The sequence below is a fragment of the Buteo buteo genome, chromosome 10 (genome assembly GCF_964188355.1).
Source record: "Buteo buteo chromosome 10, bButBut1.hap1.1, whole genome shotgun sequence".
In the NCBI taxonomy this organism is placed as follows: domain Eukaryota; kingdom Metazoa; phylum Chordata; class Aves; order Accipitriformes; family Accipitridae; genus Buteo; species Buteo buteo.
Window position 1 is genome coordinate 44,871,749 of NC_134180.1, and position 20,405 is coordinate 44,892,153.

At 39.4% G+C, this 20,405-nt stretch overlaps 1 protein-coding gene across 3 annotated transcripts in view; it reads right to left on the reverse strand.

Annotated features, from left to right (window-relative positions):
• Positions 1-719: 719 nt before the first annotated feature.
• Positions 720-20,405, reverse strand: part of SLC44A5 (solute carrier family 44 member 5) — a 106,962-nt gene continuing 87,276 nt past the window's right edge. For all 3 annotated transcript variants that reach the window (XM_075037396.1, XM_075037395.1, XM_075037394.1), the window contains exons 12-22: positions 18,831-18,930; positions 15,962-16,054; positions 14,926-15,013; positions 13,437-13,699; positions 12,250-12,344; positions 11,755-11,858; positions 10,404-10,477; positions 8,474-8,544; positions 6,982-7,070; positions 6,255-6,339; positions 720-4,250 (exon numbers count right to left, since the gene is read on the reverse strand). In XM_075037396.1, the coding sequence (XP_074893497.1) occupies positions 4,138-4,250; positions 6,255-6,339; positions 6,982-7,070; positions 8,474-8,544; positions 10,404-10,477; positions 11,755-11,858; positions 12,250-12,344; positions 13,437-13,699; positions 14,926-15,013; positions 15,962-16,054; positions 18,831-18,930 (1,175 nt within the window). In that variant the 3' untranslated portion in view covers positions 720-4,137. The remainder of the gene's footprint in view (positions 4,251-6,254; positions 6,340-6,981; positions 7,071-8,473; positions 8,545-10,403; positions 10,478-11,754; positions 11,859-12,249; positions 12,345-13,436; positions 13,700-14,925; positions 15,014-15,961; positions 16,055-18,830; positions 18,931-20,405) is intronic.

Consider the following 20,405-nt stretch of genomic DNA (forward strand, 5'->3'; position numbering starts at 1 on the left):
AATTGTCATGATGTGTTTTCTCCCAGACCAGAGAGTCTACTTTCACGATCTGACAACAGCAACAGGGAAATTGGTGTGTGCTGCATCATGCAGCTCGAATACATCTGACATCTTGTCTGCCATTCATTTTATATCAGTTAATTTGAAATAGAGAGACTACTGTTTTTCCTATCTAGCCTTTTCTGTTTCGTCACCTACATGGTGTGAATAAACTTCAAAATATAAGCCAGGTAAAATAATAGCCAGTAAGGCACTTTGTCAGAGAGGACACAGCTGTCCAGGCTGAGCAATTGGTCGAAGGGAGACATTCTATGTTACTGAAAACAGTCAGTCTATTCTTCATAATTGCTTCTCTGACAACCCATTTGTAGAAGAATACTTACTGACTGTCCCAGAATCAGCTTGACATTGCATCCGCCAAAATATTTTTTCCTGTTCTACAGCAGAACATGCAACAGTAAAATATTTCATACTGTTAAATACTAATGTTTGAAAGACTATTCAGCACCCTTGCAATGCCCAAGAATCAGCTGCTGAATACTACTTGGAAAAAACCCCAAACCCTCAGCGTAAGAAATGATCCCATCTTTCTTGTTACCTTGTTTTCTTTCTGGGGTCACTTTTTTCTTTTTATTTTTTTTTTTTATTTTTTTAGTTTTTACAAAATTTGAAGGCTTGACATTAAAACTTTGGTATAAAACATGTAAATGAAAGCCATCCATCAATATGTTGTGGGGAGACATAATGAATCCAACCAGAACTAAACCAAACATGATTGCATGGATATGCTAGCAGGTGTTTTCTACTGTCTCTAGGTTTCTACATTCTGCTTGTGCCAGATCCTCAAAAGAGTTCTTCCTATTCACGTGAAAGGGTCTTTCTGCAGAGCCACCCACCCTTTCCAAAGCTTCTGCCTGGAGAGGAGGCGTCCAGCCAAGGGCCAGGCAGGACTACGACGGGCTCCCACCGGGTTTTCCCCTTGAACATCTCCTCCTCTACTGCACTGTGAGCGTGGAGCAACCGCCAGCCTTCTGCCACCTCTGTCACAGGGCTGGCCTGCACCTCATGGAATGGGTGGGCATTTTATCACAGACTCCCGTGGGCTCAGGAGCAAAGCACATATGACATACTTTACCATGTTATAGATAGCCACATGTTCCACTCTCTAAAGTCAAGAATGGAATTTTGCATTTCGTACTAAGTCAAGGAACAAAGTAAACATCCAAATCCATAAATGTCACTACTAGTACCTCCTCTGTGGTGTAAGTCTGCAGACTCTGGCCCACAGGATTAGTTAGGAACCAGTATAATAAGTTAGTCTTAAAATATTTTAAGTGATTCTTTCCCAAGTAAATACTTGCATTAATTTCTACTTAATTAATTAATAGCAATTTATATTTTAAAAGCCAATTTTAATATTAAATCATTATGATTTATTTATTCAATTTATTGATTACAAAATCTACATGGTATTGCTTTGTATTTTCACAGTTCTCATAATTAAGAAAATGGCTTTTAAATTTTCTTCTCAGAAATGATAATCACTTACATTCTAAATAATTTCACAAAATAGTGAGTGGAGTAAATTTATACATATATATATTTTTACTGTATATAAATAATAATACAATTTAAAACTTTCACTTTTAGAAATTCCTTTAGTAAATGCATAGGTTTGTTACAAAAGTCTTCTAATCAAATAACTGTATACTATTTCTATTATGTTTTATTCCTAGTAAACTCTATGGTTACATTCATATGATAAAAAAAGCACGCTGTATTCAGAAATACACTTTTTCAGTTGAGCTCCCAGTAAGACACTCAAGTCCAGTAGAAATATAGATTACTTAATGTTTCTTTAGCTGCAAACTAAACACACAGTAGTATTAAAAAAAAAAAAAAAAAAAAAGCTTTAGCACATGGACTGTAATCAGACCAGCAGCTTTTTTAATCACAGAATGGTGACACATACCCCAAAAAGTTACTGACTTAATTCTCAGAAGAGACTGGATTAATGGGGGGATTGTATATTCAATGCCATGCACATAATGAGAAAGGAATGATGACGATGATGAAAAACTTCATCAGTAAAGAGTCTGATTTTTTCTGAAGGTAGGTTTCTCAGCCCTTTCTGAAAGTCAGGTTTACTCTAGGGTATCTCAAGAGGGGTTATCAAAAACTGAAGGTGCCCACAATCAGTAGTTACGTTTGAAACTGTACGCCTTTATTCTACATTGAGTCCTAAAATGAACCACTCGTTTCTGCTTCAGGGGGAAGCACTACAGTGCCCGCTGGATTACAGAGAATGCATATGAGTATCCTGTCACTTGCACCTCAGTTCACAGGATTTCAAGAGCCTACCGTGGCCATGACTCCAATCACGTAACCACGTGAGCATCAACATGACCCCAGACCCATTGCAGGAAGGACAGTATTTCTGCCTTTGTAGCAATTACAATCATCACAAACTGGAGCCATAAGTTAAAGAGCAAAATCACTTTGGGATGTGGATCATCAGAAAATTTTGCCCAGAAACTTGCATTCAAACCATCTGGAAAAGAATTTGCCTTTCTCTTTGTGACACCAACGGACTCCTGGGGCTAGAAAAGTATTTCCAGACACTGAACTCCTGTAACAGATCTGGCAGAGGTATGGCATGTGCCACTCCTGGAAAGCAGACAGTAATGAAATACCTTATTCAGTACGGTGGAATCCATGAAAACTAGGGGCAGGCCTCAGTGTGGTTGGGTCCTTGGGCATCCACGAGACTAACAAATTAAAACCTTTTCAGCTCAGCTCATGGCAGTAACAGACTTGAGAAGTACTCCAGTGTAAGACTTTTTCCATGAGCAGGGCTGTTTACTAACCTCAGTGACAGTTCTATTAACGGTGGGGGAGGGGGTCATAAAATTGAACAGAATGTTAATGTGCTTTCTACCAACAGATTTTGTACTAATGACCGGGCAAATTTAATAATCGAAAAGCAAACTAACTCTTTTGGACCATCTTTCAGTAGCTAAATTATTCATCCTGTATCATGAGGAGACTCAAGTTCAATGTCTTAACAACTTACTGTGTGAGCCACTGAGATCCTGGAGACCCGCAGAGAGAGCACACCCAGCACTCAGCACCCGCACAGTCATTGCAATGTCTCGTTAAGAAGCTAGGCAGAGGCAATGGAATTCCTCATGCACACATATGGCCAAGACTTTCTTCCAAGGAAAAAGAGACTGCATTTGGTTTTCCTTTCAGTGAAGCTCAACTTCCTCATAATGTAGAACACAACTGGAGACTCGTTAGAGATAGGAGGATATTAACACAAGTGCATCTTTCTTGGACATTGGCTAAAAATGATACATTCACCATCTTGTACTGGATGAAACTTCATTTGTGTGAACCACAAATCATTTCAAGTGCAGTGGAACCTTCTCTCAGTTATATCATCTTTTAAGCACAACTCACAGAAAACTTCGCTTTAAGCGGTATCAACTATAGTCTTCTCTGACTACCTTCTTTGGGACCTGCAGGGTACCATAATTTCTTAAAAAAGACGCAGTTGTGGATGTGATTAAAATATCACTACATTTTTCAGTGTAGGGAATCATTAATGCATGTATAATCACAGTTTAAATAGCTGTGTACCAGCTTGTACAAAAAAATACAATCATAGCACCGTATTTACAGATTTAGTACCATCTCCTGGTTAACTAGAGAGTCTCAAACTATCTTTTTATGGCTAATTAGGTTATATGTTAGTGCTTTCAAAAAATTGCCTGAATTTCTTTTACAAATATACACTTATAAAAAGAAACATTATCAAAACTGCTGTCATCTAAGGCAGCAACTTGTGTTACAAAAGTTATTAAAACATCATTATAGACTTAAAAAAGCTTCAAATTTACAATTTCCTTTTCATAGGCACTCTATAAACTAAAACGTGGCCTTGTTTTCACAGCTGTTAGTTAAGCATTTAAACTAGTTAAATGTTACCAATGTTGCTCATTTTTTTTAGATATAAGCAAAAGGAAAAAGAATCACCCATTTACCAGAAGCATCATTTACAGTTTTTACTTTTGCCTACTTTATACACGTTTTGCTTAAAAGTGACACTGTTTTGATGTTGAGGTGTAGTGTATGTTATCCCACTGCCTTCTTCGGGCTTAGTTCCTTCTTCCCTAGAATTCGGTGAAGGCTAGCTGACATGAAGTAGGGTTTTGCTGTAGATCCATCATTTCTTTCCAGGTCTTCACCTGAATTTACACAGCAAAAGCAGCCAAAAGAGCAAACAGCAGTACAACCACACACACACACACAGAATTGAAGAAAGGAGAGAGCAAAAGACCCAAGATTAAAAAAAAAACCTCAATCAAGGCCAATTTAGCTGTATTGTTAAGTTGAAGGACACTATAAAACTTCTATTTTCTCAAACCAGAAGAGGTTTTACACAAAGCAGAGACACAAACATCTAGCCATTTTTAAATGATGGCAATATATACTTTCTATTCTCTCGTTCTTTGGTTTGGCAGTATAGGTGGAAATTTTCAGAAACACTTATGCCTCCACTGAAGCCTGGCATTTTGGCTACTTCCTGCTAGAAAATTTGTCCCAAAGAGAGCTGTGGATTTAAGCACTTTTTAAAACCGGACCCTTTTTCACTGCGTAAGATAAAGTTCTTTTGAAAACCTGATGCCACAAGTGCACAATATTCTGTATGATCTCCTACTGTCCATTACTGAATGGAAGCATAGGAAGCAAAACAGAACATGAATTTAAAATAATGAGGCAGACACAGTACTTTTTTTCCTGCAGAAGGTCACGACTAAAATCACTGGTCTGGGTTCAGCCCAGTGTTTATGCCATGCAGTAGTCACAGACCAGTGATGGACAATCTGGAGGGAGTGTGCAGTGAAGCACAGTCACTGCAATTGCAACCCTGCAGAGGCAGACAGTTGTATCTGCAAAGCCAAAAGAGAGCACTAGTTGTAAGGAGTGGCCAAAGAAGTTAGAATAAGCAAATCTTCATATATCTCCATTGCAGTATGTACCACGTAGCTTTGGAATAAATTAAAAAGAAAATCTGTTAATTTTTGAGTGCACCAACAAACTTTCTAAATTTTATTAGTTTGATCAATTTCCATTTCACTCTAAATAATAGTAATCATTATTTTTTTATTTATGATTTAGCTTATTTCTTATTAGTGCTACGTCTGCCTGTGATCATGTTTGTTTAGAACCAAAGTCCGTAACTTGAGATAAACAGGATGTAGCTCTCAACTAGACATCAATTTTCAGTTTTCTGACTGATCTTGTTCCTGTGATTCTTTGGTAACCCAGTATTTCCAGAACCACTGCTAACCTTAGTTCCTAGGGAAGCAGGGTTAAGAAGGTGAGTGTTCAAAGGAAAGAAAGAATTTATGCTATTGTAAGAGGAGAATCAGTATTACCATGTTTATCTTGCCTCAGTGATCTATTGTGCATATGATAGATCAAGCTTATGACTATTTCAGTATTCCCTTAGTATTATCAAATAATTCACCAACTGCAAGAACAGTCACTGCCATGTAACTTCTCTTAGGACCAACCAGAATGACTTTCATTATAGAAAAATTGTATCTATTTCTTGAATTCAGTAAATCTAGCAAATGGAATGTATTTTGGAGTAAGTACATCCTCTTCTTATAATCATGTCCTAATTTGAGACCAACAGATTTCTTTTGTGATTTTAGTATTCTCTGACTGGACACACTGAACAGCAGTCCCTTTGAGAGTGCCCGTGATTGCTTGCTGTTGGGGGGTCCAAAGGACAGATAGTGTTTTAAATGGTATTTTACGCAAATTTGAAGGTAATTCAGCATAATACTTTGTTCAGGACTATTAAGTTGAAAACAAAGGACTGCCTATATACCAAAGGAAAACCTTGTTATTAAGAAAAGGTTTGAGTGAATCACTGCTGTACAGGGCTCTTTACAAAGCACCCAGAAGCAAACTGTTAATTAAAGTTCTGAAAAACAAAAGCCAGATACCCCCATGAGCCATATAGCTACCTTCCATTACTTCAACTAATTAAATTTGAATGCTAAAACACTTCTGCACTGAAGAATGCATCAAGAAGCCAGGCTGAAAAGCAGAATCAGTTTGTTTTTCACACAGTCTGCTAGCATGTCACCAGGATTCTGTAATGAAGGGATAAGGTGGTTTTCTACTCCTCTTCCCATGACTTGCAGGTTATTAGTGAAAGAAAATGTAGTACTTACAAAAGCAGAGGAAAAGCGTGTCGACACACATTGCATAGACGCTGAAGAACCCATGTGCAACTAGGTAGGAGCCAATAATGACCGTCTACAAAAAACAAACCACAAGAAAACCCCAAATTTAGTTTGGCACTGATGTCAGGCAGTGTTAAAACAAGTCAGAAGTCTAGTCTGCTAAGCATATTTGGGAGGATTTAATGGCAGCTCTGTAATTCTACCAAAGGTTACTGCTGCTGTGGAAAAGGATCACAGGTTCAAGACACCGTATCCTAACATGCAGTTCCTAACATTTCCAGCTGCCAGACTGGAGCCATTTCAACCCCAAACAGAATATACACCAAGAATATTCTGAACTCCTTCAAGATTACTCTAAAGAACCACTCATCCTAGAGGTGTTCTGGAGTCTAGGGAGGCTACAAAAGGAGAAATAGATGCATCACAAGTCCCTTCCGTTAGAAGCCACACTGTCATCGGTGCCTCACCACCACTCTTTGCTGCCTGGGAAGGCTGAGCAAAGCAGATGTGAAACCTTTTTCAGTTATTCTGAAGGTGCAGAGTCACTGCAGTGTCACCTCTGCCTGAAGGATCCAGAGGACTAGAGTGTAAGCAGATTCAATGGATAGTGTGCTACTGAGAGGATGACAACAAGAGCTGTTACCAGACCATGCCTTGAGTAGTCTGTGCACCTCAAACTGCCCTCAGTGTTCAGGAGATTAGATGGCTGTCTTACCAACAATGGCACCCAGTAGTAATTTAACGTTGGTGCTTCCTGTGCAAAGACTGGTATTCTCTGTGTGAAGAAAAAGAAAGCAAGAACACCTGCAAGAAGCACAGAAGATTAGTGATTCCTATGCTAACTCTGATTTCCTAACACCTAAAGAATGGATGAGACAAAACAAAGACAACAGATCCTAGGTTGGTTTAAATAAGTTTGTAAACAATAAATTCCTCAGTACTAATTATCTGCTGGATCTGTATTCTGACAGAAGAGATATGTAAATTAATCAATTACCATAAAGATATTCATGGGCCCAGAAAGACTTTAATGAATTGTTTTGTTTCATCATTCTACTGGATTTAATAGCAAAATTAATTAACAATTATAAACAAGACAATGACATGGGATGAAAAAGACCATTGGGTGGATCTTTTCTAAAATAAAAAAAGAGTGAGAAAAATTCTGCTGCTTTAAATTTTATTGCTTGAAGAAATACTTAACTATTTCAGATTAAAAGGAGAAATGGCAGTGCTAGTAATAAGCATGACAATAAGTTTAGAACAGACCAATGCATCTACGATAGAAATCATCCAAAGAATTTCTTCTCAAAGAGGACAAACACATTAATTAATTTCAGTATTTCATGGCTTACATTTCAGAGAATATGTTTCAAATCAAATTTGCTACCCCAGTTTGAAAGTCATTCTACAGTAATGACAAAATATTTTAGATCTGTTCTTGGTATTAATTTTCAACTTTTGATTAAAATACAATTCATTAGTAATCTCTTAAAGTATACAGAATACAAAATAAGGTTATTTGTAAAATAATGGTTTGAAACTGCTGTGACCATTTAGAAAAACCGTAAGGGAGTACTGACAACTTGAATTTCTGAAAGTGCTTAATTTAAAAAAAAAAAATCACTTTTCTGTCACAGAAGAACATGAATAAGATATTTTGATATTTACCAATAACTAAGAAAACCCTGTAAGTATGTTAGAAATATAGAATATTTCTTTTACAATAGCTTATAGCTATAATGGGCTTGAATACAGCAGAGCTTCAGGCCCATCTCCTGCAGACCTGCACCACCACCTCAGTATGCATGCTGTCTGCTACCAGGTGAATCTCATTTGCAATTTCGTTCAGTTCTTATGAAAGGTGAACCGATTGTGGCTGACTTTTTGGGTGTGAACTTGGTTTGATCTAGCTATGACGCTTTGGCTGCAGAAGTCCTTGTGCCAGCAACACATGCAAGAGCAGTAAAAGCAATTATGGAAAAGATGCTGTCAACAACACACCAGGGTGCAAGGGGGAAGGAGAAAAAAAGAAAAAAACGTGGTTTAGTTCAATCTTGCAAAGCCTAGAAACACAGGAACAGCTTCCCAAATAGTCAGACCAATGAAAACCTCCAGCTGTTAACTAAGCATATATGAATATGGCAGGCATATTTGTAGGTACCAGATAATAGAACATACCATTTGGAAAAAATTGATTAGCTTACCTACACCACCAGCAACGAGAATCTTCCCCAGGAATAAAAGAAAGTCTGTAACTTTGTCCAGAACTGCAACTCTGTTCAGCAAGAGACAAATGATACATCATCATCACAAACCAGACATTTGTATTCTTTCTCCTTAAAGCTATGGATAATTGACAAAACATGACCAAGAAGCTGTATTCTGCTGGTTTCACAGGCTGACGTACAACAATGCAGCAATGCAACACTGAGATGAGCTTTGTTACAGCCTAATCCCATGAGGCAAAAAAGCACTGAGCCTCTTGTTGAGTTAGGCCTTAATGCAGCAATACTGCTACAGTACTTGAAGACTGTTTATTGCTCCTGCTGGTTAAAAAAACCCAAAACATAACATCAAAGTATTTTTATTCCAGCCTTTCTTCTAGGGTCACAGATAAGCCAGCCTGGAAGAGGCAAAGTACACACCAAAACAAAAAGCAATGTTTGTGTAGATTGCTGATAGGTCTTCTCTTCACTTGGTCCTATCTGGCCCCATTTCATGAGCCCATAACATGCCAAATCTACTATTTTAAGATATCACGGTACAACACTGAAGGCAGGAGTCCTCAAAGCAGGCAGACAATCAATCACAGATGAATGAATGAAGGTAGACAGAAAAATTGACAGTAAATCTGCAGCCCTCATTGAAAGCAACAGCAGGAAGTTTCTGCTTGAAATCCTGCCAGCCTGTCATATCAGAAACTGCAGGTAAAGTGGGATGGAAAATGAGCTTTGTATCATCTGCCTCTTGACAGCACTGAAGGCTATGGATATGGTAATATATAGCACTGACTACCATGAAAAATAAACATTAAGACATATTAAAGAGAACAAATCATCATTAACCTGTCAGAATTCAGAATTAGCAAAATACACAAGATAAAAAAATCTCCACTTGAAACAATAAAATTATATGTTTGGCTTTTAGCTTTGCTCTTAATCAGTAAGAGCAAAAGCACAAAGGACAGTGAGGTGATGTTCTGAAAGGAAATGAAGGCAGCTTCTCTTTCCTATTGCACAGGCACAGGTGTGGACACCACTGTACCAGTATTAATGCAGGGTAACAGAGTGAATGTACTCCATTCTCCCATCTCCAATCCTTTCCTCTTCTTTCTTAAGCATCATTTGCATTTTCCTCTTTCAGCCTTTCCCTCCATTCCTCTCCTCCTCCCAGTCCTTCACTTAATAATTTAAACCACCTAACCAGTTTTACTGTGTCTCTTGTTTGGTAATTAGATTGTCTGCTATTGCATCAACACGGCCTGCTCCTAAGTTATTCTCCCATTATTTTTTGATCTCACAGTAGTACAGGAAGAGCCAGGAACAATGAAGAAAACTACTGATGAGAACAGGGAGTTTGGCAGCAGTCTTGGTAGTGGGAAAAAGGTGGTGGTGGTGGGGAATTCCCAGCACCAGGGGAGATCTGGTTATGTTCAAGTTACTGGTTTTGAAAGCAAACTCTCTCTTCTCTATTGCCACTCTTTGACACCCCATAAGCTTTCTGGATGAATCTGAAGACTTAGGTCTTTCTGCTTTCCTTTTCACAGACAGTGAGTAGACCAAAGCTCAAGAAACACACATACAGCAGATCATGAGCACCCCATTCCTGTATATCCATAGATCTCCTCTCAGGGGCTCCACTGGTTCCTTGGAGGCACTATTACAACCTACTGGGTGCTTATGAATTTAAAAGAACAATCACAACAAAACTGTTAGATTATATCAACTTTGCATAGGTTACTGTGCTGGACAGCCTGCTGTTACACAATGAGTGTTAGAAGTGAGGGCCATGTCTGAGGACAGAAGCAGCTTACAATAATATTTGGAGGAGACACGGAAGAGGAAAGAAGTGTGTCTTCAGAGTGCAAGAGCAGGAGATCTTGACATTTTCAAGGACTGGGAGATGGCCCCTTACCTCACCACATTCCGCATAAGCAAAAAGAATGCTTCCTTTGCCGAGGTGCAGAAGTTTTTACCATATATGGCAATCTGCAAAATAATAGTAGCTGTTACGTATTTTAAATAATTAGGATACCTCCTTGTATGCCAGAATCTTACTGCATGTAATGCATAGTTCTCTCTAATATGTGGCCTTGAAACTCAGATGAACATGAAGCACTGCCCCCAGTCACCTGTTGCCTCTCAATGCTTTCCACCATGCTGGGACAGAATATTATCCATCTTTCCTCTTCAAATCACCTGGTGATGAGCATGCCACCCGTTGTGATCTTGGAGGCAGTAGACTGAGTACTTAGTTTGCCAAGTAGAGCAAATAAGGTACTAGCTGAGGGATTCTTCTCACTTTCCTAGTTACCTACACTAGATTCATAGTCAGTGGAAAGGAACAGGCACTTGTAGAGCAGAAGTGAGTTGACTCCTGTAGGTATGTCCTTGGACCTGATGCTGCTCTCAGTTAAGAAGAAATCAGCAATACCAGTATCAAAAGTCAGTGGATTTACATCCACATAAAGTAAAGCAGCTAAAGTTATTCAGGAACAAAACCATTTCTTCTTCCCAGAATAGTGTCCACAAGTCTAAGATATACTAGAACAGCAGTCAGTTTACCAACTAAACAAGATAGTAAAAAAGAATACTTCCTCTTCAAGATGGCATTAATTTGAAACATCAACTGCATGAACACGGATTATAACAGACCCATTACAGCCACCTCCTTTGAGACAACAAGTCCGTGACTGTACCATTCAATCACTGAAATTGCTTCAAGTCGGAACATTCTAGGCTGAAATCTATATATGTTTATTTAGGTGAAAATCTGGAATTTCTCTTCTGGAAGCTAAGAAGGGTTATTTTAGAGAAATATTACTGCTGCTGCTAGTAGAATTTGTGCCTTTAACTTCCAGGACGAAATACAGATACCACATGCCTTCTGACCTCCTTATTCAAACACTGTCTCCAAACAGAAGTGTCATCAACATGCAGTATGAAACAAGCTAATATTCCTGTTGAAATCAGGATTTCAATTGCTGAATCAGAGGGGAAGTTAACCGGTTATGCCATCCCTTCCCACTTAGTTTGAAGGGTTAGATAGACAGACAAGGACAGGCATGAAAAGAGGGTGAGTTTAGAAGAAAAAAAAAAGAGATCTTACTTTTTCATGGTAGGACCACATGCATTTCCTGAAAATTCCCACAAATCCCATTATTTATTCACCAGACTCTAGTACTGCTGGCTGCTGACCAACCAGTAGTGGCTAGGGTATTTTAGCGTCCCAGATAGGGGAGACCACATGCAGAGACAGCACATACCATGATGTAGGCATTTCTGTTTATAAATTTTAAGAATCTTTCCAAACACCAGAAACAGCATTTGAGGCAGCAGAGTAGAAATCTAGTGAAGGAGTTCTGTGTACCTGAAAAAAAGGAGAGAGTGCATCATACATAGAACTCATGAACAGTCTTCAGAACATCGAAAGCTATTCAGAAGAAAATCTTAAATTGTGACAAAAGCAGAAACTATTTCTCTTCTTCTAGCTATAGACTCTCTTTCTCAACCAAATTTAGCTCACTAGCTTTCATAGATCAGATCCACACCCCACATGAACTTTGCATTAAGTTCCCAAGGACATAATAGACTCAATTTGAGTAAATCAGCACAAATTCACTGGCTGCAAATGGAACTACAATGGCTAAAAATAATGTGGAATTAATCTCTTCTAACTGGTGAAAAAACATCTTGGGAAAGTAAGGAAGTAATTTACCAAAGGAGGTCTTAATAACCTAGAGCAGATTCATAAATCTCACCTTTCAGTTTGTGATCCAAGTACTCCAGTATTACTCTAATAAGCTGGACAATTGCAAGAATTAAGGCTCCAAATGCCAGCGAACCTGTATGGTATCTAAAACAAAATAAACGACTGTTATGTTGCATGTATGTGTATATGTACAATTATATATGTATGTGCATGTGTGTGTGTGTGTATACATATATAAATCAAATTATAACTGGAGAAAGGTCCATTAGGGGGAATTACATATATTAATGGACTTTCATCCTGATCTGTCAGAGAGAGGAACAGGATGAAGCCATTGGTGCTGTTGGTGTTTGTGTGAGTGCTGTGTGTGTCTGCCTGTCAATCCGTGTGGCCAGCTGTGTATATATGTGTTGTATACATGTATTTGGGTGTGTGCACCTACTGGGAGTACTTACTCAGCCTTGTAATTGGTTGAACCTGGTGGCACGAAGCTGCAGCAGCCTTGCCACTATTGGGCTACAGGATTCAGTCTCCCCCTAACAACAACATTTTCCTGATTGTACTGGTTTTGGATGGGCTAGAGTTAGTTTTCTTTCATAGTAGTTTGTAGGGTGCTATGTTTTTCATTTGTGATGAAAACAGTGTTGATAACACACCAATGTTTTAGCTATTGCTGAGCAGTGTCAAGGCCTTTTCTGCTTCTGACCCCACCCCACCAGCGAGCAGGCTGGGGGTGCACAAGAAGTTGGGAGGGGACACAGACAGGACAGCTGACCCCAGCTGACCCAAGGGATGTCCCATACCATATGGTGTCATGCTCAGCAATAACAGCTGGGGAGAAGGAGGAGGAAGAGGGGGACTATTGGAGTTATAGCATTCGTCTTCCCAAGTTACTGCTATGCGTGATGAAGCCCTGCTGTCCTGGAGATGGCTGAACACCTGCCTGCCCATCGTAACTAGTGAATGAATTCCTTACTTTGCTTTGCTTGGGTACACAGCTTTGCTTTACCTATTAAACTGTCTTTATCTCAACCCACAAGTTTTCGCACTTTCACCTCCCGCATCCCATTGAGGGGGAGTCAGTGAGTGGCTGGGTGGGACTTGGCTGCCTACCAAGATTAAACCACAATGCTGACTGATCTTTTTCATTTGATATTCCAAGTCTGGCTTCCCTAGATGTAAAAAGAGCACTTGCTGGATACATGACAAGGCTCACAACCACCTCCACAGTCTTACCGTATGGCTCGTCCAAATGAAGAAAAGAGTGGCCACAGTGGAATATCAGCTGGTTTCCGAGAAGCCCAGTAATAAGAGGCAAAGGCACCAGCAAGGGTACACTGACCCAGTGCAATTGCAAAGTTCACCAGCCACAGAAAGACAAAGGCATTGGCTAACTGGAAGATGAAGATGTACTTATGGTACAGGCTTTCTCCTCCATAAAAAGCAAAAGTACACTGAGCACCCGGACACAATTTAGTCACATTGGTTGTGTTAAAAGTCTGTAAAGAAAGAAAAATAAACATAATGATAAGCAATGAATTCTGTGTACACAGTCTCTGAAGTTTAGCAGCTTAATACAAACAACATAATTCTGATTGATGTTTCATTACTTCATTCAACACTGCACTCCACTCCAGTACTATGTAACCTGTTTAGGTATTAAGGATTCATATTAATGTCTTACGCAGGTGCTTAACTTTAAACTATGCAGTTAGAAAACAGGGCTGTTCACCACATGCCTGAAACCCACATAGATGGAATTTGAATTTCAGAAATCTACTTTTAAGGTACATAAACACTTCAGTTTCGTTAAAGAAAAACTGCTCACATAAAAAATAAATAAATATTTACTTGAAAACCAGAGGCCAAATCTGCAGTTTGGGTAAATCGCCACAGTAGAACTGAAATCAACTGACCTATGTCATTTTATACAAGCTGTGGATGTGGTCACAACTTCCCTTACGTATCTCAGAGTATTAAAACAGGAGTAGTCTTTACATTGAATTACTTCTCCCTATTTCTGTTGTTCGTTTCATGTGTTTGCTCAGTTTGGGCATGAAATAAACCCAGACAATTTCTAATCCCTTTCTTTTTTAGTGTTCAGACAGCAGCAGGGTGGGGAATTGTTTGGGATATACATAACCACAGCAGTACATTGAAATTTAAACACCTGAAAATAACCCTGATACAACATTTGATAAATATTTCTAGTTTTAAAAAAATACTTAAATTCAACCCCACAGTCAAGTCAAAACATTTGACTGAAGACAAAATTTTAAAAAAAAGACATATTTTTGGAGCTTCATAAAGGTCATTGCTGTGCCAAAAGAAGCTAAGCCTCTGCTTCAAAACATGGCTGGTCCTTGGACAAGTTTGAGGCATAGCTTTCCAAGTCTTCCATTGCCTTTTGAGGACCACAAATTAGAATCCTCATGAATTCAAGAACACCCTTCCAAATAAACCTGTATTTCTGTGCCTTCCTTTCTCACTCTGTAAATTAGAACAGTTAATATTTACCTGCCTCACAGGACAGTTTAGCAGAAAAAATAATGTATGTCTATAAATTGCTTTGAACAAAGAAATGTTATCTGAACACTATTTTCAGATTTAACATGAGGAATCATTACTTAAAATATGCACATTTTCTACTAGCACTGCATTTAACAGTGATTAAGAAATGCAATTAGTATAGATCTTACTATAGGTAAATATTTGTTACACTTACCTCTGGGTCACAAGTCAGGTTTGCATACTTGCACAGTGTTTGATTAGCCATTACTTTATACACAGGTTCTCCTGATGTAGCCAGAAAACTGAATGAAATATTTTAAGGACAAATCACAGAACTGTAGGCTTTGAGCAACTTAGGATTCTGCAGTGGGTAACCACGAGCTCTAAAGAACTTGTGCAGATAACAGAAAAACTGCTCTTGCTATGCAGAGACACGTATGAAGGATTGATAGACAAGACTGAATACTCTAATTACTTAGAGAATTAAGGCAAACTCCATCCTGGAGCTGTAATAACCCTTGACCAGAATGGGCAAGGGGAATAACCTTGAAAGTTGACTCAGTCTCTCCTGCATATCTACCTTTGACGAGGCAGATTATGCATTAGTTCTTTGACAGTTCATATTTTGGTGGAAGTAGACACATAGCATAAGGATAAATTAACATTGTCCTGAACTGCAATAAATGACCCTCTTTGCATGTGAAAGAACAATTTGTTTTCAAAAAGCAGTTTTCCCCTTTCTCATACCTTGCCAAACCCTTGCTGTTCTGGGAACAAACAGACAGTGGTTGTTGTTACACAGTTTAGAGAGGATTCAGTGCACTGTATGTTCTCTCACTCCTTTCTTATACTATTCTGAACAAAACACACCTGGAGCCCACCCCACCCCTAGCTAAGAGACCATTAACATCAGGCCTATAGAGCATGCAGCACATTAAAGGCCATATTCACTCTTTGCTGAGGGCCCTTTTTTGCCCCTTAAAGTCAACCTTATGTAGTACACAAGGCCTTGTATGATCCCCCTGCTTGGCCTGAATTTTAGTCCAGTTCTTTTTAATGAAATTAAATTCACCATCTGATTTGTACATCACATGCAAATGTGCAGTGAGGAAGAGTGTACCAGTGCAGCAAGAGCTAAGTGACCAAATAGCCTTCTTAACGCTGGTCTGGTTAAGGTGAAATAGCAGAGAAGTATCTAGTCTTGCAGACCAGAAGACTGTTCCTCCAGAGGTACACAGGCAGAAGGATACACAGCTGTCACAGCCCAGTAGGAAATACAGATTGCAATGAGTATGAAGGTGACGATTGGGTAGAACAATGTAGACATTATATAGCCAATAGCCCTATGAAAGAAACAAAACATATCAGTAAGCTACAACAATTTAAGAAGCAAGCTTTTTATCAGTTCTCTTCTAGCATCATCCTTTTTACTTTGAGCTACTTGTTGATACTGGTAGCATAATCTAGTGCTGGGATCTCAGAATAGTGCAGGATCTTTCTTCAAATGTCTTCACATCTTCACTTTCTCATTTCTACCACTCCACCTTTATCAGCAGCACTACAGTCAAGTTTATCCATTTGCCATGTTCAAGACTACCTTCTACTTTCTCCTTCTCCATCACTGCTTCAGAGATCCAGCTCTGTCCAGGTCACAAACCCATTTCAATCACACCTCCTGGCTGACTGCTGCAGACATTACCCTTTATTTCCCTGTCTGACTCTGCTCAGCTCCTATGCTCTTCCTTCAGCTCCTACACATCTGAAATTACCTCTTGCTACTTTGTATTTGAGGACTCTGTTCCCAGCCCCTTTCCTGCATTAAGTAGTAACTATTTTGGGACAGGGACGTTCACCTTGTCTTTGTAACGCCAGGACATGCTAACACTTTCCTGGGACTGTGTGACTTCCCTTGCATGTGCCGTAACTGAGTGGTGCTTGCCTTTGGCTGTTGGCCGGCAGAAAGAATAATGGCTGTTCACTGTTGACAGCTTAGAGAGCTCCTTTTAACATCAAGGCTGATGTCTTAGAGGCTGACATTCTATTAATACTTCTTGTGGCTAGCATGCAACTCGTGAGCCTGAACTTGAGCATGCCAGTTCCTACTCTGCCAGGGACGACTCCTCTGTAAGAGAGTCAACACAGCCCCTCTGGGTAAACTCGCTGCAGCTATCTCAGACGCAAACACCTCCAGCTGCATATCTCACTGGATGTGATTTCAGAGAGTGCGTGTTTTGTTCACTGAAGTTTGCAGGTTCATTCTCTTTACACTCCTGCCATCTACCTCTTCCTGTTACTCTAAATTTTCTTTCCAGTGACCCTGTAAGCTTATCACAAGCCTTTTTGTCTTAGTATTTCCTACAGTATTTCTCCTATGACCTGTGGCACTTCTGATGCTATCTGTTTTATAGGAGGCAGTTTCCAGAATGTAAAAGGAGACAAATTTACTCGGTTCCTGCTGCTAAGCTAGTAAATGCTGGGGCGGGGGGGGGGGGCGGGGGGGCGGAATGCAAGGGAACTGTTGTGTGCAATCAAGAGGTGAAGAGCAACACGTCAATTACTGTCTGAGTCTAGAGTTGTAAAAGTCCATTAAGAGTCACACAGGAGGACACAGGCTTATGCTGTCTGAGAAATAATCACTATGTGTTAGAAGTGTTCAGCAGTTAATGGTAAGCCTCTCAGTTACCACTAAGACCACGGACAGTTACTCCAACAAACTGACTAACAACTGTTAATTATTTCTAACTATGGATTTCAAGTCAATTATTAGCATTGTAATATTTTTGAAAGAGTAGTTAAAAGTTATTGAAAAATGTAATTTGATTTCCAGTCATTAGCAGCTTATTTTGCACCTTCCTGAATACAGGGCATGGTCTGTTAGGTTTACAGTAATTACATACAGTGTTTCACCTCATGCATTACGCATGAGAGTAAAAACATCACCCTCAAGTGACCTTTCCATGCTGTTGAAAAACTACAGAATGTTATTAATTCTCAGCAGCAAGTTTATGAACTTTCTGAAATCCTTCTACCTGTCAAGGTTGTGAATAAAAGTGTTGCAGTGTTAAAAGTGTTACTGGATTTTAATGAACAGGAATTAGAGTACAATTCAGTGCTGCCAAAATTAATTGCTATGCTCTAATTGCACAGTAGCATAAGACAGGAAACAAGTACCTGGCTGAATGCAGAACTTCAGTATTTCTTAATCCCATTACAAAAATCCCAAATCCTGATTCCTGAGAACCACAATGTCAACAGAGATGGCAGAAAACTACAAGCAAGTGCACACAGATAAACTCAGAGCTAACTCTATGTGCTCTAACAGAGCTCTGCTTCCAAGCCTTATCAGATCTTAGCCTATTTGCAATGAAATCCAAGGGCCTGATGTTTTAAGTCCATTTCTCCTTTGTTATATTCCCATTTTTTTTAAAAAAAAGAATTAAGTGTTGGCAGTGTGTAAAACAGGAACCACTGTGAACAAAGTCTATGCAGATTTCAGGAAACACAAAATGAAGAGGTCTCCTAGGCCTTCAACTCTCATATCCTGCTCTGCTTTCTTCTTTACTCAGAGCTGGAAAGAAGTATCTTGGACTGCACCATATTACAATGCCTGGTCATGGAAGTCTCCTTTTCTCTCTGCAGATTTATGCATGTCCACGCAAAAGTTTGACTGGAGCCAAAAGAATCCAGTCTTTCCAAATAAAAGCCACAGCCAAAACACCACCAATCCTCTACCACTAGTAAGTCACTCTGGAGGCAATCCAATGACAGAGCAAAGTTGGCAGCTATAGGTCCCAGGCTCCTATTAACAGTGTACCACACTTAGCATTTCTGCTGATAAACCTTCTTGCACTGAGGATATGTGGTACCACTAGCAGTATATGTACTCTTCAGGCAGAGAGCTGAGAGATAAGAAATGTCTTACTGCAAAGGAGAAAGCTCTTATAAGGACAACCTCATTAACAGAGAACTGGCAATCTTTATACTACCTGTTCAGCTCAACAAATCCAGTGTTGTCCTTTAACCCCCAACTTTCTGCCCTCGGTAGTGCAAGATGAAGCTCAAGAAGAGTGTACTCTACGGATCATTTAATAAAATTCAAAATATATTAGACAAACATACCTACTACCTTCCTTCAACAGTGCAATAGCAATCCGGATCCGATTCCTTAGGAAGATCAGCATCAGTATGATTATGACCTCAACAACACAAAGTATTATCACTGTAAACAAACAAAAAAAGTTAGATTTATCAAGAATTGAACCAATATGCTGCCTCTGTAAATCATACAAACTTGCTCTGAGGTCAGAGAGCTGAGAGCACCATGTCCCAGAACATTTCCTCTCTTAGTTACGAGCAGTGTTTGAATCATAACCCAGATCTGGTTTAAAGAGTCTGCTTCAGTCTGATTTCTATTTGTGTCAGTTCAAAACCTACTTCTGCAGTAGGAAGTGAAAAAATTCTCTGGACTTCATCTAGAGAAGACAGAGTCTTTAATGCCTGAAGCACATTGCCTCTGACTCTGAAACATATCTAGCAATTTTGGGTGCTTCAGATGGTTAAACAACATTTAAAACAGCCCAGCAGTTGTGGATGGTTGCACACAGCAGGATCTGTCTCCTCCAGCTGAAACCAAGAAGTTTTGTGGAGGGAGAGGAAGACAGGACAATAGTATCCCTAAGCCTTGGCTTGTCTGGAGTTTTGCAAAAGGACATGGGAATTAGCTTCAGGTCCCACAGCTTAGACATAGTCTCAGAATCCAGACCTAAATAGTCACAGATGATGTTAAATTGCGATCCCTAGTATTATCAATACCCCTGGCCATCAGAACTGCAGGTGGCAAGTGACCACTGTGGTGCTTAGAGCCACAGACTTCGTTCAGAACAGTTTTTCTTACATGCATTTCAGCACCTATTTTTTATATGGTTCCCCATGGAGGAATGTGTAATCAGGTTTCTTTAAAGTTGGTCTCATTCCAGTTCAGCTCTGTTAACTTAATGTAGCTTGCCCCAAACATTGTGAAACAGGAAAGCAATCTCAGTACATGATAAGTTCTAGAGTAGGACTAAGAGGATATACGTTTTCTTCAAGGATATTTAACTGCTTTGCTGGGTGACTTTGGAACAGTAATTTTTTTCCTGAGTACCTCAATTTACTCATCTGAAAGCGACACTGACCTCTAGATAAACTATATATTGGCTGCTAAGAATCAGGCAGGGGAAGAGTTTGGAGAGTTACAAGGAAAAACATGATAAAGTCCTAATACTCTCTAGGGATAGCATACTAAAAAGCTCTGCCTCAACAATATGCAGAAGATGCCTCATGAGCTCAATGATCCAACATAGACTTAAATGAAGACACAAAGCAGAGAGAGGAGATTTAAGCAGTAAACTACTGCTCTATTAATTTAGCTACCAATAAGGAGAGGCAGTGGTTTAGGTTATGTCCCATTCATCATCAGTTAGTGTCTGTGTGCCTTCTAATAGAGCAGCAACAGCAGTGCAAGTAATATTCAACAGGTATTTGTCCTCTCTTCCGTCCCTCCTTCCCTGGGGAGGAATGTGTATACTGCAGGCTGTCTTGCTGCAGTAGGATTTTGGTTTAAATACACTGCCCTTGTAAGAGAAGGCAATGAAGCACTTTTGAAAATAAAGGTGATGAAATTTGTGATGGTTCATTCTAGAGTCTTAGATCAGC